This window comes from Ranitomeya variabilis, chromosome 5, assembly GCF_051348905.1.
Source record: "Ranitomeya variabilis isolate aRanVar5 chromosome 5, aRanVar5.hap1, whole genome shotgun sequence".
NCBI classification, from domain to species: Eukaryota; Metazoa; Chordata; class Amphibia; order Anura; family Dendrobatidae; genus Ranitomeya; species Ranitomeya variabilis.
In genome coordinates this window covers 323,156,399-323,173,075 of record NC_135236.1, presented here as the reverse complement: position 1 = coordinate 323,173,075, position 16,677 = coordinate 323,156,399, and the positions used below count along the sequence as shown (strand labels likewise).

The following is a 16,677-nucleotide window of genomic DNA, read 5'->3' as shown; positions in this document are numbered from 1 at the left end:
GGATGTACATCAAGGTGAAATAGACACTGGAGCCGGCAGACCCCATTCTCGCTTGATCCTGGCCATGGTTGCACCCTGTGTGACCACAATTATTATTCCCCTGCTCATCTTTTCATGGCAATAATGGCCTTGAATTTCCTAAGATTTTTGTGGCAAATCAATTAGCTGTGAATCAAATTTCTTGGCAAAATTTGACAAATCCGCTAAATTATAATTTCAAAAGATTTGCTCATCTCCAACACCAAACAGGTTCTAGTTTATATAATTCACCTTTTAAGATGCGATCATCATCATGTTCTGTTCTTATGTATGGTAGGTGTCCCATGCTCCTGAATAAAGTTGCATCTCTTCCCCAGAAGTCATTGTGAAGCCCAACAAATAACTCACCACCTACAGTAAAACAAAGTGTTAACAACAGACAATTTCTTATTTATATATTCTACACATCACTATAAGTATTACATTTGAACATCCAGTAGATCTACCTGCTCCATATGGTGCATGATATGGAGAGAGTAAATGTGATAATACTTAACGGCATCACTTTTATTGTGTCAGTCATACTTATATTGCTCAAAAAGAATGGATACTGTACAGTTTTGGGTGATAAGGCATCTTATCTCTTGACAAGCTGGGAAGGGATGACTGCGGGTCACTGGTTTATAATGTTTGCTCAGTGAATAGTGACCACAGACCATTTCTCTGTTCCTATCCTTTTTGGCTGTAGTTTTGGTAACTTTTGCATTTTGTCATTGCTCTCTCCCCTAGATGTGCTGTACAGTAGCATGAGACGTATTCTACAACCCACAGAAGTTGCTCAGGTAGTTCAGCTTATCTGCGATGGTGCATCAATGCAAGCTGTGGCAAGAAGGGTAGCTGTGTCTGTCAACACAGTGTCCAGAGCATGAAGCACATACCAGGAGATGTGGAGGGGGCCGTAGGAGGGCAACAACTCAGGACTTCTACCTCCTCCTTTGTGCAAGGAGGAACAGGAGGAGCAGTGCCAGAGTTCTGCAGCAGGCCACTAACATCCATATGTCTACTCAAACTGTCAGAAACAGACCCCATGAGGGTGGTATGAGGGCCCAATGTCCACAAGTGAGTGCTGTGCTTACAGCCCAACACCATGCAGCGCAATTGGTATTTGCCAGAAAACAACAAGATTTGCAGATTTGGCTTTGACACCCTGTGTTCTTCACAAATGAGTACAGGTTCACACTGAGCACATGCGACATACATGACAGACATGACAGACGTAACAGAGTCTGGAGACACCATGGAGAATGTCCTTCTGCCTGCAACATCCTCCAGCATGACTGGTTTAGCAGTGGGTTAGTAATGGTGTGGGGAGGCATTTCTTTGGAGGGCCACACAGTCCTCCATGTACTATGTGCTAGCCAGAGGTAGCCTGAGTGCCATTAGGTATGGTATGAGATCCTCAGATCCATTGGGTGACCATATACAGGGGCCCTGGGTTCCTTCTAATGCATGACAATGCTAGGCCTCATGTGGCTGAAGTGTGTCAGCAGTTCCTGCATGATGAAGGCATTGATGCTATGGACTGGCCTGCACATTCTCCATACCTGAATCCAAACAAGCACATCTAGGACATCATTACTGGTTCAATCTACCAATGCCATGGTTCACCACAGACTGTCCGGTAGTTGACTGATGCTGTAATCCAGGTCTGGAATGAGATCCCTCAGGAGACTATCCGCCACCTCATCAGTAGCATGCCCAGGCAATATAGGAGGTCAAACAGGCACGTGGAGGTGACACACACAACTGAGCATCATTTCCTTGTCTTGAGGCGTTTTCACTGAAGTTGGATCAGCCTGTAATTTGATTTTCAACTTTGATTTTGATTATCATTCCAAACCCAGACCTCCATGGGATATTAGTTTTGATTTACAATGATAATTTTTATGTTTTATTGTTCTCAACGCATTCTACTATGTGATGAATAATGTTTTGCAAATTGAATATTTAATTCAGTGATATCTAGGACACTGAATTTTAGTATTTTAGTGTCCCCTTTATTTTTTTAGCAGTATATATATATTTATATTTATTATTTATAAGTACATAACTGCTGAGACTTCTTTTACTGCTGCATCCTGGTTCACATCTGTTCGAGGAAAACCACTGGACATTTGATAAATTGGGGCATGTACAGCATTATTTTTCAACATATCAATCTTTTAATCGAGTACATTTTAACGCAACAAATAATAAAATGAATGGCCACTAGATGGCAGACCTACATTACAAGTGAAATAGAAAGGCTGACTAATGTTCGTGAACTGTATGTGTCTCAGTGTACTGCAGCTGAAAACCTTAGATAGCTTATTATCATAAATGAAAACAAATTACAGTATGTTCACAAACACCAAACACTGGTTCTTAAATAAACTGAGCAATATATTTTAAAGAGTAGAATGTAAAAAGATATCTTGAGACATCCACACATACTTTACTTTTGATCCAGTTTTAAAAGCCATGGGTATTAATAAGAAGTTTATACCCATTTTACTGTTTTAGTAGCCTCTAAGCTTCCAGTACAGTAGGAAGGAATACATTTTCCTCCATACTTTCCATCTATATACTTGGTTTGGCTCAAAGCAGAGAATAAAAAGTGCGATAAAAATTGTTGAGTGATTTCAGCATTAATGTATGCATATGGAGACTGCAATATGCCCAGCCATTCATTCAGGCTAAACAGTGGTTGCCCCTATAAAGTTGGGATATCAATATACTGTACATTTAATCAAGTATTGTATATGTACACTTATCAATAGGAGAAAGAAAGTGAGTAGAACTAAACAGAGATTTTCAGTTCACATAGTTACAGGTGCTTTTCACAAAATTAGAATATGATCAAAAAGTTCATTTATTTCAGTTCTTCAAAGCAAAAAGTGAAACTCAATTATTATAGAGTCATTACAGAGTGATCTATTTCGAGTGTTTATTTCTGTTAATGTTGATGATAATGACTTACAGCCAAAGAAAACCCAAAAGTAGTGTTGAGCATTCCGATACCGCAAGTATCGGGTATCGGGTATCGGCCGATATTTGCAGTATCGGAATTCCGACACCGAGTTCCGATATTTTTGTGATATCGGAAATCGGAATCGGAAGTTCCCAGTGTATGGTTCCCAGGGTCTGGAGGATAGGAGACTCTCCTTCAGGCCCTGGGATCCATATTCATGTAAAAAATAAAGAATAAAAAAAAAATATGGATATACTCACCCTTCCGGCGGAGCCTGGACCTTAGCGGTGTAACCGGCAGCCTCCGTTCCTAAGAATGCAGTGAGTTTAGGACCTGCGATGACGTCGCGGTTTGTGATTGGTCACGTGAGCGGTCACATGAGCGGTCACGCGACCAATCACAAGCCGCGACGTCATCGAAGGTCCTTTACTCAGCATTCTTAGGAACGGAGGCAGACGTTTGGACCGGTGAGAGCCAGGGGCCATCTGAGGGGTGAGTATATCAATATTTTTTATTTTTATTCTTTATTTTATACCTGAATATGGATCCCAGGGCCTGAAGAAGAGTTTCCTCTCCTTCAGACCCTGGGAACCATTCCGATATTTTGTGTCCCATTGATATGCATTGGTATCGGGTATCGGTATCGGCGATATCCGATACTTTTTGGGTATCGGCCGATCCAATCCGATATGATACCTTTGCATATCGGAAAGTATCGCTCAACACTACCCAAAAGTCATTATGTCAGTAAATTAGAATAGTTTATAACAACAGCTTGAAAAATGATTTTAAAGTCTGAAATGTTGGCCTTCTGAAATGTATGTTTAGTAAATGCACTCAATACTTGGTTGTGGCTCCTTTTGCATTAATTTCTGCATCAATGCAGTGCTGCATGGAGGCGATCAGCGTGTGGCACTGCTGAGGTGTTATGGAAGCCCAGGTTGCTTTGATAGCAGCCTTCAGCTTATCTTCATTGTTGGGTCCGGTGTCTCTCATCTTCCTCTTCACAATACCCCATAGATTCTCTATCCAGCGAGTTTGCTGGTCAATAAAGCACAGTAATAGTGTTATTTTGAAACCAGGTATTGGTGCTTTTGGCAGTGTGGACAGGTGCCAAGTCCTGCTGGAGAATGAAATTTCCATCTCCAAAAAGTTTGTCAGCAGAGGGAAGCATGATGTGCTGTAAACTTTCCTGGTAGACGGCTGCGCTGTCTTTGGTCTTAATAAAACACAGTGGACCTACACCAGCAGATATCATGGCTCCCCAAACCATCACTGATTGTGGAAACTTCATACTAGACCTCAAGCAGCTTGGATTGTGAGCCTCTCCACTCTTCCTCCAGACTCTGGGACTTTGATTTCCAAAAGAAATGCTTTTTAACGGTGCTGAGCAATAAGTGTGTATAGCGCTCCTCGGCGTCAGAACATGATTCAGGTCAGTTTTTACCTTCCCCAGTGTTACAATCGCCGTTATTCACTGAATAACGGCGACTGCAAAAAAAGTCTGATTTCAAATTTATTTCTCTGTCCCTCGGCGTCTTCTTCTGGGAAGAAAATAGCTGGCGCATGTGCAGTGTGCCCACTGAGATCTGCTGGCTGGCACTCGTCAACAATAGCAGATTTTTCCTTTTGGCTCATTTTGATCAGTGTGATAGACCCTATCACAGTGATCAAAATTTTAAAAAAAGTAAATAAATCCCCCCTTTGTCAACCCCTTAATTAGGTAAAAATAATAAAATTAAAAAATGATTTTTTTTTTCATTTTTCCATTAGGGTTAGGGTTGGAGCTAGGGTTAGGGTTAGAGCTAGGGTTGGGGTTGGGCTAGGGTTAGAGTTGGGGCCAGTGTGGGAATTGGGGCCAGGGTCAGGGTTGGGGTTAGAGATAGGGTTAGGGTTTGGCTAGCGTTAGAGTTGGGGTTAAGGTTAGAGCTAGTATTAGCGATTGGATAAAACTTAACCTTTAATTGGTCTTAATAAAATGGTGCATATATATAGACTATGAAAATAGACAAAAAGGACAAAACAACAAACACCCTTGTGCTGAGTGCCACCTAACCAAACAGAATGAGGGGAAAACAACAATAAAAACGAAAAGAGTTGACAGTGACTAAGGGTCACAATGTTATAATGACCCTGATACCTGGCTAGGGATACAAATTAATAACCAATGCCTGTTTTGGTATGTGGAGCTCCTAGGTATGGCAATGCGTTGTCCCTTTATGTTATAAAGATGCTCCACGTGTATATCGTGGTCGTGGTATTGGTCACATGAAATAATCCAAAAACTCAATTATCTCACGTACCCCCATATGATACCAAGATCCCCCACATGGACACATACAAATAATCAACCACAATGCTTATTGGCCCAGGGTGTATATACCAAAACCTTGATATAGGAGCCTATAAGGAGTGCCCTCCAGGCATATTTCGTACCTATAGCACTGTCAACAGTAAATAGCAGCAATAACAAGAGGCTTTTACAAGCAAATCACGACCTGACAATGTGCCACTATACTTGAATAAATTAGGATCATGCTACCTCATGAACGTATGTCACGAGCGTCCCTTCCAATCAAGACAGTGAGGTCAGTGTATTTTTGCACAGGACCCTGTATCCATCAGGCCCCATATGTGCAGATATATGTGAAATGCAAAATATCCATATATCGGATAGATCTCACCCAAAAGATGAAGAGAATGCCGTTATCTCTCAGAGGGTGAGACAGCCTCTATCCTGTGTGGCGTCTCCCGACGCGTTTCGTCCATACGGACTCATCAGGGGAGTGTGAAAAACCTAAGATAGCCGCTTTGGGTTAGGGTTTTGGCTAGGGTTGGAGTTAGGGTTGTGGTGTTGGGGTTAGGGATGTGGGGTTGGGGTTAGGGTGGTGTTGGGTTTAGGGTTTAGGGTTGGGGTTGGGATTAGGGTTAGGGGTGTGTTGGGTTAGGGCTGTGTTAGGATTGAAGATAGAATTGGGGGGTTACACTGTTTAGGTACATCAGGGGGTCTTCAAATGTGACATGGCGCCCAACATTGATTCCAGCCAATTTTGCATTCAAAAAGTCAAACGGTGCTCCCTCCCTTCTGAGCCCTGCCATGCATACAAGCAGTGGCTTTCCCCCACATACGAGGTATTGGTTTACTCAGGAGAAATTGCCCAACAAATTTTGTGGTCCATTTTCTCCAGATACCCTTGTGAAAATAAAAAAGTTTGGTTCCAAAGTAAATTTTTTTGTGAAAAAAGTAAAATGTTCATTTTTTTCCTTCCACATTTCTTTAGCACCTATAGGGTTAATAAACTTCTTGAATGTGATTTTGCGCACCTTGAGGGGTGTAGTTTTAAGAATGGTGTTACTTTTAGGTATTTTTTGTTACATTGACCCCCTAAACTTACTACAAATGTGAGGTTCTCCCCCCAAAAAATGGTTTTGTAAATTTTTTTGGAAAAATGAGAAATCGCTGGTCAATTTTTAACCCTTATAACGTCCTAACAAAAAAAAAATTGTGTTTCCAAAATTGTGCTGATGTAAAGTAGACATGTGGGAAATGTTATTTATTAACTATTTTATGTGACACTACTCTCTTATTTAAGGGTACAAAAATTAAAAGTTTGAAAATTGCAAAATTTTGTAGCCGAAACCCCAGAAAAATTCCAAATCTGGAGGGCACTATGCCCTTATTCCTCAGTGCCATTAAAAAGCTACACTGAGGCATCAGTACCCTTAACTGCCGCCGTTAAAAGGCATATCAGTGGTTGTTAAGGGGTTAAAGCTTATGTTCTTCCAGTACAGTTTAAAGCACATACTGTATGTCAACAGATTTCACACTACAAATTGCATACATTATTATAAGATAGATCTCTCAGAGGTAGATCTATCTGTCTGATCAGGCAGGTTTTCTTACTTTGGAAATGCATATCAAAATGGATGCAGAATAGAGATGAGTGAATCACTGATTCACAAATCCTATTCAAATTGAATTTCAGAAAATATTCAGACTGACAAGAATCTGAATATCTTTCAATTTATATGAATCCAGAAAAATGGCTGCTGGCTGCCTTTTTTCTAGATTCCCTTTTTGTGAAGGGTTTAAAAAACAAATAATGCTAACCCAGCTCTCATCACTGTCAGTTCGGTCACCAGTGCGGTATTCACTGGACCATCATTGACATCCTTTGGCTCCCAGAATTTCTGGTATTTCCTGTGCTGACAAGCCTACATCATAATATTGCAGTCCTGTCAAAACAAGACTGGAGACACCCAAAGATAGCCTAATGAAGATCTTTGGTGGCCAGAACAGGGAAGAAGGTGACTGGTCTAGAGTGAGGCTGCGTGGCGAGACATGATAGGGTCGGGTGAATATAATTTTTTTTTACATGTTTTTTGTGCTGTTGGGTCTGGTGAGATCTCAGAGCTAAATAATATACATCCATTTCCATCAAACAATTGCACATTTTCAGGCAAAATTCAAGTGAGCTACAAAATTAGAATTTAGGCAGATTTGCTAATCAATAATATATAGTACATTTTGAAAGTTTAAACTCAATTTTCATTCTCATAGCCTGATTGACAGCGTCTCAGTGTCCCTCCTCCTTGAGCAGCTGAAATCTCTCACTGTTAGGTACAAGCAGCTACTGTTAGTTAGGCTGATGGTTAGGGCAGGTTCACACGAGGCTATGAAAAATTCATTCAGAGTTTCATTCAGAAAAATGGGACAATTTATTTTTTCTTGTGAGGCCACATCTAGAATATGGGATCCAGTTTTGGGCCTGACATTTAAAAAAGGACATTCAGAAATTAGAGTCAGCTCCTAGACAGACAACTAGATTATTACAAGGGATGGAAAGCCTCTCATATGATGAGAAGTTGAAAAAGTTGGGCTTGTTTAGCTTAGAAAAAAGACACCTCAGAGGGTATCTTATCTATGTACAATATAATTGTCTAAGGGTCACTTCCATCTGTCTGTCTGTCACGGAAATCCCAAGTCACTGATTGGTCGCAATCAAACAGCCACGACCAATCAGCAACGGGCACAGTGCGGCCATGAAATGGCCACTCTCTACTCCCCTGCCGTCAGTGCCCGCTCCATACTCCCCTCCAGTCAGCGCTCATACAGGGTTAATGGCAGCGTTAATGGACCGTGTTATGCCGCGGTGTAACACACTCCGTTAACGCTGCTATTAACCCTATGTGACCAACTTTTTACTATTGATGCTGCCTATGCAGCATCAATAGTAAAAAGATCTAATGTTAAAAATAATAAAAAAAATAAAAAAATCATTATATAATCACCTTCTGTCGGCCCCCGGATCCAGCCCAGGCCTTTCCCGCTCCTCGCGACGGTGCGGTCCATGCATTGCAGTCTCGCGAGACCGCTACGTCATCATCTCGCAAGACCGCAATGCACTCTGCTGACCGGAGCGTCGCGAGGAGCATCGGTAAATGCCTGGGCTGGATCCGGGGGCCGACGGAAGGTAAGTATATAACTATTTTTTATTTTAATTATTTTTTAACAGGGGGATATGGTGCCCACTTTGCTATATACTACGTGGGCTGTGTCAGATACTGTGTGGGCTGTGTTATATACTACATCTCTGTGCTATATACTATGTGGGCTGTGCTATATACTATGTGCTGTGGTATATATTACATGGCTGGGCAATATACTATATTGCTGTGCTCTGTACTATGTGGCCTGAGTTATATCCTGCATGGGCAGTGTTATATACTACGTCTCTGTGCTATATACTACGTGGCTGTGCTATATACTATGTGGCTGTGCAATATATTACGTGGCTGTGCAATATACTACGTGGCTGTGCAATATATTACATGGCTTGGCAATATACTTCGTGTCTGTGCTATATACTACGCGTCTGTGCTATATACTACATGGCTGGGCAATATACTATGTGGCTGGGCAGTATACTACGTGGCTGGGCAATATACTACGTGGGCTGTGTTATATACTATGTGGGCTGTGTTATACCCTACTTGGCTGTGCTATATTTCTCTGCTGTATCTGTGCATCATGAATCATGGTATGTGTTATAGAGGGGGGCCCACTGAGACTCTTTCGCCCGGGGTCCTCAAAAACCTGGAGCCGACCCTGGCTTCACTGATTGGTCACACCCGGCCGTGAACAATCAGTGACAGTCGCAGTCCGCCCGCGAATTGGTGCAGAATTTGAACCATGCTTCTCTAATTGGTTGCTGCCGGCCGGCCGAATCCTTTGTATAAATTGCATTATTCTGAAAACTTCATAAATAAGCTACATACATATTCTAGAATACCCGATGCATTAGAATCGGGCCACCATCTAGTATGTATATATGTGTGGTCAGTACAAAGGACTGGGTGCATGACTTATTCCTTTCAAGGACCATACTAAGGACCAGGAGGCACTCATTACGATTCCGGCAGCTAAATAGTAAAGGGTTCTTCACAGTTAGAGCAGTCAGACTGTGGAATGCCCTACCACAAGAGGTAGCAATGGCAGACACTATAACAGCTTTTATAAAAGGTCTGGATATTTCTTCAGTACACATAGCATTGTGGGCTATAGTTAATTTAGTGACAAAAAAACTATTGGTGGTGAAAGGTTGAACTTGATGGACCTAGGTCTTTTTTCGACCTATGTAGCTATGTAATGTGTCATCTGTATACAATCTGGTTCTTACTTAACAGCTATTAATCATTTACAAGTTTACTGTTACAGAACTGCAATGTAGCCATGAAAATCAGATACTATTCTGTGGTTCCGTATGGCATCCGAGTTTCATCCAATTTACAGAAGAAACTCTTGCATGCTGAGATTTTTGGTGCCCCATTGAATAACATTGGTCGGATTGTGCCCCATTCTATAACATTGGTTGGATTGTGCTCCATTGTATAACATTGGTTGGATTATGCGCTATTAAATAGCATTGGTCAGATTGTGCCCTGTTGAATAACATTGGTCAGACTGTGTCCCATTGTATAACATTGGTCGGATTGTGATCGTTTTTTTCCATGAACAGCATTTGTACCACAAATATGGTCATGTGAATGAATACACTTAAACTCCTACATTTTCTCACTGTTCAGCTGGACCCATAAAATGCTTATTTTAATGCCAGAATTATATAGAATTTCTGACATTGATTTGCAACCTAGGTACACCAGCCTCAATAGAGCTAAAGGATCTATTTAATAATGTATTCAGTTTGTATTGTTAATCCTGGTCACAGATGCTCTTTGTGATATTAAATCTGAGTTATGATTGGTTCCAACTGGCCACCAAAACATTGGATAAATACTTTGGATAAATGAGGTTTATTATTCATAGCTGATTGACATATGATTAACTGATGAACAAGATAAAAGGGAAAAAATTATGTCTTCTACATTTAGTCACATGCTGAGAATTACCTGCTAATGTAGAAACCACAGATGAGTCCGGGTCAAAAGGGCATCTGCCTCGTCCTCGCTCAGATTTCTGGAGCTCTTGTTGGAAAATATGTTCCTGTAAGAATCAGATAACAACGGTGCAGAAATAAAGGTAAATCCTGTGTGACCAATGTGCACAGGTTACATGCAAAATACAGAGGAATTTTTTTAACTGACAATTGAAATAAAGTTATGTAATTATAATAGATAAAGGTACGCTATGCTCATATTGTGTTAAAGGGTTTCTCCACTGTAAGAAAAATTGGTCTGCAAACACTTTTATACTTGTAAAATAGTCAACACAGCAGGTACTCTTAGGGTTCAGCACAGGCTCTCATCTTCTGCTCTTATCTCTGTATTTTTGCTACTGTGGCTACAGTGGTGACATCGACAGCGCACATTATCACTGCAGCTAATCACTGAGTCCAGCTTTTCATGTCATCCACATCAGTACAGCTGCTGAGCTTTGTAATTGGCTGCAGTAATGATGTGCACCATTGGCCTTACATCATCACTGCTGCAGATATGTAGGTTGAGCAGTGGCGGGGGCCTCTGAGGGTCAGAAACTGCTCTTAATGTTATTTTATAAGTATACAAGCATTTAGGCGACTTTTCCCTTGGTGGAAAACCCTTTTACTGGTCTTTGTTTTGTCTTATATGCAGGAAAAGTTACTGACTAATATTTAAAACAATTACTTTATTAGGACAATTAGAAAGAAAAATGGAACAAACAATAAAGGTTTTATTCACCCCACCAGTGTTACTAGGTATAATTCAATATGTGATTATTGAGAGTCAAATTAAGCATCAGGAATCTGTTGAGAAATTGTGCTGCGTCTTCACTCCTTACTGCTGAAGCCTGATATTGTGTATCGGAAATCGCCCTTTACTAAGACGGCTGATTTTGAACCTGTGGAAATCATCTTATTTCCTGTTTGATCCTACTTAGGTCCACATAGAAGTCTGACTCACTGCTTGAGTACTCTGTCTAGTCTTCAGTCTAGTTCTAGTCTTCACCTCCTGAGAACTGTCTTAGGCCTTCTTTACTTGTCCGATTTTTTACACACGTGGTCAAAATTGTTGGTACCCCTTGTTTAATGACAGAAAAACCTACAATGGTCACAGAAATAACTGTGGCCATGTGAAGGCTTTTTTTGTGGGATTAGTTGTACCTTTGAATGACACCATTAGTTTTACCATGTTGTGTACTAGAAAATGGGAAAAAAATTCCATATGCGGTGAAATTGCAAAAAAAAGTTCAATCCCACACTAGTTTTTTGTTTGGCTTTTTTAATAGGTTCAATAAATGCTAAAACTGACCAGCCACTATGATTCTCCAGGTCATTACAAGTTCATATACACCAAACATGTCTAGGTTCTTTTTTATCTACTGTATATACTCGAGTATAAGCCGAGAATTTCAGCCCATTTTTTTAGGCTGAAATTGCCCCTCTTGGCTTATACTCGAGTCATACCCAGGGGTTGGCAGAGGAGGGGGAGCAGCAGCTGTATAATAATACTCACCTGCTCCTGGCGCGGTCCCTGCATGTCCCTGGTTCTCCGGGTGTCGGCAGCTTCTTCCTGTAGTGAGCGGTCACATGGTACCGCTCATTACAATGATGAATATGGACCTGGCTCCACTCCCATAGGGGTGGAGCCGCATATTCATTACTGGAATGAGTGGTACCATGTGACCGCTCAATACAGGAAGAAGCTGCCGGCGCCGGAGAACCAGGGACTGCACCATGCCAGGAGCAGGTGAGTATAACACAGTGTGCGATATTCACCTGTTCCCCGTTCCACCGACAGCTGCCGCTGCCTCTTCCCCATCCTCCGCAGTGGCACTCAGGTCAGAGGGCGCGGTGATGCGATCAGTGTGCGTGTCGCCCTCTGCCTGAACATCAGTGCGGAGGACGGGGAAGGCACAGCGACGCTCGGCGGTGGAATGTGGGACAAGTGAATATAGCAAGTGCCGGGGGCCTGAGATGTGAGTATGTCAGCAACAGCATATGGGGCAAATGTCTGTAATGAGCATCTTATGGGGCCATGTGCAGCATTATATGGGGCAAATATCTGTATGGGGCCATGTGCAGCATTATATGGGGCAAATATCTGTATAGGGCCATGTGCAGCATTATATGGGGCAAATGTCTGTGTGGGGCCATGTGCAGCATTATATGGGGCAAATATCTGTATGGGGCCATGTACAGCATTATATGGGGTAAATATCTCTATGGAGCATCTTATGGGGCCATGTGCAGCATTATATGGGGCAAATATCTCTATGGATCATCTTATGGGGCCATATTCAGCATTTGTGGAGCATTATACGGGGCAAATGTGTCTATGGAGCATCTTATGGGGCCATAATCAGCATTTGTGAAGCATTATATGGGGCAAACGTCTGTATGGAGCATCTTATGGGGCCATAATCAGCATTTGTGGAGCATTATATTGGGCAAATGGGGCAAATGTCTGCATGGAGCATCTTATGGGGCCATAATCAACATTTGTGTAGCATTATATGGGGCATATTTTAATATGGAGCATCTTATGGGGCCCATCATAAACTGTATGGAGCATTATATGGGGCTCCTGATTCAATATGGATATTCAAAAACACTTAACCTACTGATGTCTCAATTAATTTTACTTTTATTGGTATCTATTTTTATTTTTGAAATTTACCAGTAGCTGCTGCATTTTCCACCCTAGGCTTATACTCGAGTCATTAAGTTTTCCCAGTTTTTTGTGGCAAAATTAGCCCCTTTCTGACCTCGGACGGGATAGTACGTCCGAGGTCAGATCCCCCTCTTTGATGCAGGGCTCCGGCGGTGAGCCCACATCAAAGCCGGGACATGTCAGCTGTTTTGAACAGCTGACACGTGCCCACAATAGCGGCGGGTGAAATCGCAATTCACCCGCTGCTATTAACTAGTTAAATGCCGCTGTCAAACGCAGACAGCGGCATTTAACCGGCGCTTCCGGAAATGAGCGCATCGCTGACCCACGTCACATGATCGGGGTCAGTGATGCTTCTGAATAGTAACCATAGAGGTCCTTGAGACCTCTATGGTTACTGATCGCCGGTAGCTGTGAGCGCCACCCTGTGGACGGCGCTCATAGCACACCTGCATTTCTGCTGCATAGCAGCGATCTGATGATCGCTGTTATGTAGCAGAGCCGATTGCGTTGTGCCAGCTTCTAGCCTCCTATGGAGGCTACTGAAGCATGGCAAAAGTTAAAAAAAGTTAAAAAATGTGAAAAAAATAAAAAAATATAAAAGTTTAAATCACCCCCCTTTCGCCCCATTCAAAATAAATCAATAAAAAAAATCAAACCTACACTTATTTGGTATCGCCGCATTCAGAATCGCCCGATCTATCAATAAAAAACATTAACCTGATCGCTAAACAGCATAGCGAGAAAAAAATTCGAAATGCCAGAATTACGTTTTTTGGTCGCCGTGACATTGCATTATAATGCAATAACGGGCGATTAAAAGAAAGTATCTGCACCAAAATAGTATCATTAAAAACGCCAGCTCAGCACGCAAAAAATAAGCCCTCACCCGACCCCAGATCATGAAAAATGGAGATGCTACGGGTATCGGAAAATGGCGCAATTTTTTATTTATTTTTTTAGCAAAGTTTGGAATTTTTTTTCACCACTTAGATAAAAAATAACCTAGTCATGTTAGGTATCTATGAACTCGTAATGACCTGGAGAATCAAAATGGCAGGTCAGTTTTAGCATTTAGTGAACCTAGTAAAAAAGCCAATCAAAAAACAAGTGTGGGATTGCACTTTTTTTGCAATTTCACCGCACTTGGAATTTTTTTCCCGTTTTCTAGTACACAACATGCTAAAACCAATGATGTCATTCAAAAGTACAACTTGTCCCACCAAAAATAAGCCCTCACATGGCCATATTGATGGAAAAATAAAAAAGTTATGGCTCTGGGAAGGAGGGAAGCAAAAAACGAACATGGAAAAATGGAAAATCCCAAGGTCATGAAGGGGTTAGGGGTCTCGGCTTATACTCGGGTCGGCTTATACTCAAGTATATACGGTAAGTGGTGAAAACAAATTCCAACCTTTGTTAAAAAAATAAAATTGCACCATATTCCGATACCCGTAGGGTCTCCATTTTTTTTGATCTTGGGTTAGTTGAGGGTTTATTTTTTGCGTGCTGAGATGATATTTTTAATGATACTACTTTGGTCCAGATACGATCTTTTGATTGTTATTACAATTTAAAACAATGTCGCTGCGACTAAAAACCCCCGTAATTTTGTTGTTTTGACTTTTTGTCTCGCTGCGCCGTTTAGCGATCAGGTTAATCTCTTTTTGATTTGGGTGATTTGAACTTTTATATTTTTGTATATTTTTTTATATTTTTAAAAACATTCTTTTTTTTATTTTGGCATGCTTCAATTTACTCCATAGGAGACTAGAAGCTGCCATTGCCTGATCAGCTCTGCTACATAGAGGCGATGGTCAGATCGCCTCTATGTAGTAGAGTTGCTGACTTGCTATGAGCGCCAACCACTGGGTGGCGCTTACAGTAATCAAGCAATGACAAGCATAGAGGTCTCCAGGAGACCTCGTGTTGTCATGCCAACACACCGGTGACCCGTGATCATGTGACACAGGTCACCGGTCTGCACATTTCTGGCGCAATTACCAGAAGCACCATTTAAATGCCGCTGTCAGAGATTGACAGCGGCATTTATCTAGTTAATAGCCGCAGGTGGATCGCAATTCCACCTGCGGCTATTGCGGGCATATGTCAGATGTTCAAAACAGCTGACATGTCCTCAGAAAGATATGGGCTCACTGCTGGAGCCCACATCAAAGGGAGGGGTATTGACATCGGCGTACTATAATGCGCGATGTCAGAAAGGGATTAAACAAGGGGTATCAACAATTTGGCCATGTGTATATTTCCATATGTGGTCCGGTTTTTAAGGACTACAAACACCAGCCAGAACACACTGAGCTCAGCATGAGAAGCACTGCCTGTGACCGCCAGTAACCTTAATAATAATAATAATCATTTTATTTCTATAGCGCTAACATATTCCGCAGCACTTTACATTTTAGAGGGGACTTGTACATACAATAGACATTACAGCAAAACAATAAACACATAGATCAAAACAGATACCAAGAGTAATGAGGGCCGTGCTTGCAAGTTGCAAGCTTACAATTTATGAGGAAAAGGGAGACACAAAAGGTGGATGGTAACAATTGCTTTCGTTGTTCGGACCAGCCAAAGTGTAAGAATCTAGTGTTCATGTAATGCTGCATGAACAGGTTATCAACCTAAGTATGCAACAATACAGAAACAGAGGGCTATTAAATGCATAAAGCATTTGAGAACATGATGCGAGGAAACTGGTTATGTTACAAATTTTGAATGGGCAACACAGGGATAGTTAGGTTAATGTGTTAAGATGTTAGGCCAGTCTGAACAAGTGCATTTTTAGGGCACGCTTAAAACTGTGGGGATTGGGGATTAATCGTATACACCTGGGTAGTGCATTCAAAAAAGAATTGGCACAGCTCGTGAAAAGTCTTGGAGACGGGAGTGGGAGGTTCTAATTATTGAGGATGCTAACCTGAGGTCAGTAATCTTAACCTTTAAGATGTCACTGCCTGTCACATGCAATCGCATTCTCACTCTCAGCTCAGTTCCGGCTGGCGTGGTGAGAGATCACCCCATTGATGACCGCTCGACAAACCATGATGAACTTTCTTAGCACAGCTCAAGGCTAGACACTGCAGGAGCGATTATGCCCATGTGTCAGTGTTTGCTGGCTGGTGGGGAGAGCGGTCACTGATATGACTGCTGTGCTATCAGTCATATATCATAGTCATATCATCCAGATTGTCGTAGAACAGTATGAATTATCTTCACATCGCACAGGTGTGGTATGGTTGTTTATTATGTTTCTTCTTTTACAGGTGATATGGGCATCAGCGAAGTAGGTGTAAAGATGAGTTTTATGGTTGTTTATTATTTTCTGTCTTTTGCAAGTGACATGGGCTTGTATGGATTAGGAGTTAAAATAAGTATTTGTCATTATCTGAAAGGCTTTTATTCTGGCTGGGCTTATTTTACAATTTAACTATGGAGTTAGTTGGTTAGTTATGGGGTGGCTTATAGACACATCTCCATTACTAACTCGTGGGCTTGATGTCAGTGGCCATAAAACAATTGACATCAACCCCACAACTATTGCCCCACTGGCTACC

General features: G+C 41.6%; 1 protein-coding gene across 2 annotated transcripts in view; it reads right to left on the bottom strand.

The window, feature by feature from the left end:
• Window positions 1-16,677, bottom strand: part of SEMA3E (semaphorin 3E) — a 289,807-nt gene that overhangs the window by 54,695 nt on the left and 218,435 nt on the right. For both annotated transcript variants that reach the window (XM_077264657.1, XM_077264658.1), the window contains exons 5-6: window positions 10,400-10,493; window positions 271-390 (exon numbers count right to left, since the gene is read on the bottom strand). In XM_077264657.1, the coding sequence (XP_077120772.1) occupies window positions 271-390; window positions 10,400-10,493 (214 nt within the window). The remainder of the gene's footprint in view (window positions 1-270; window positions 391-10,399; window positions 10,494-16,677) is intronic.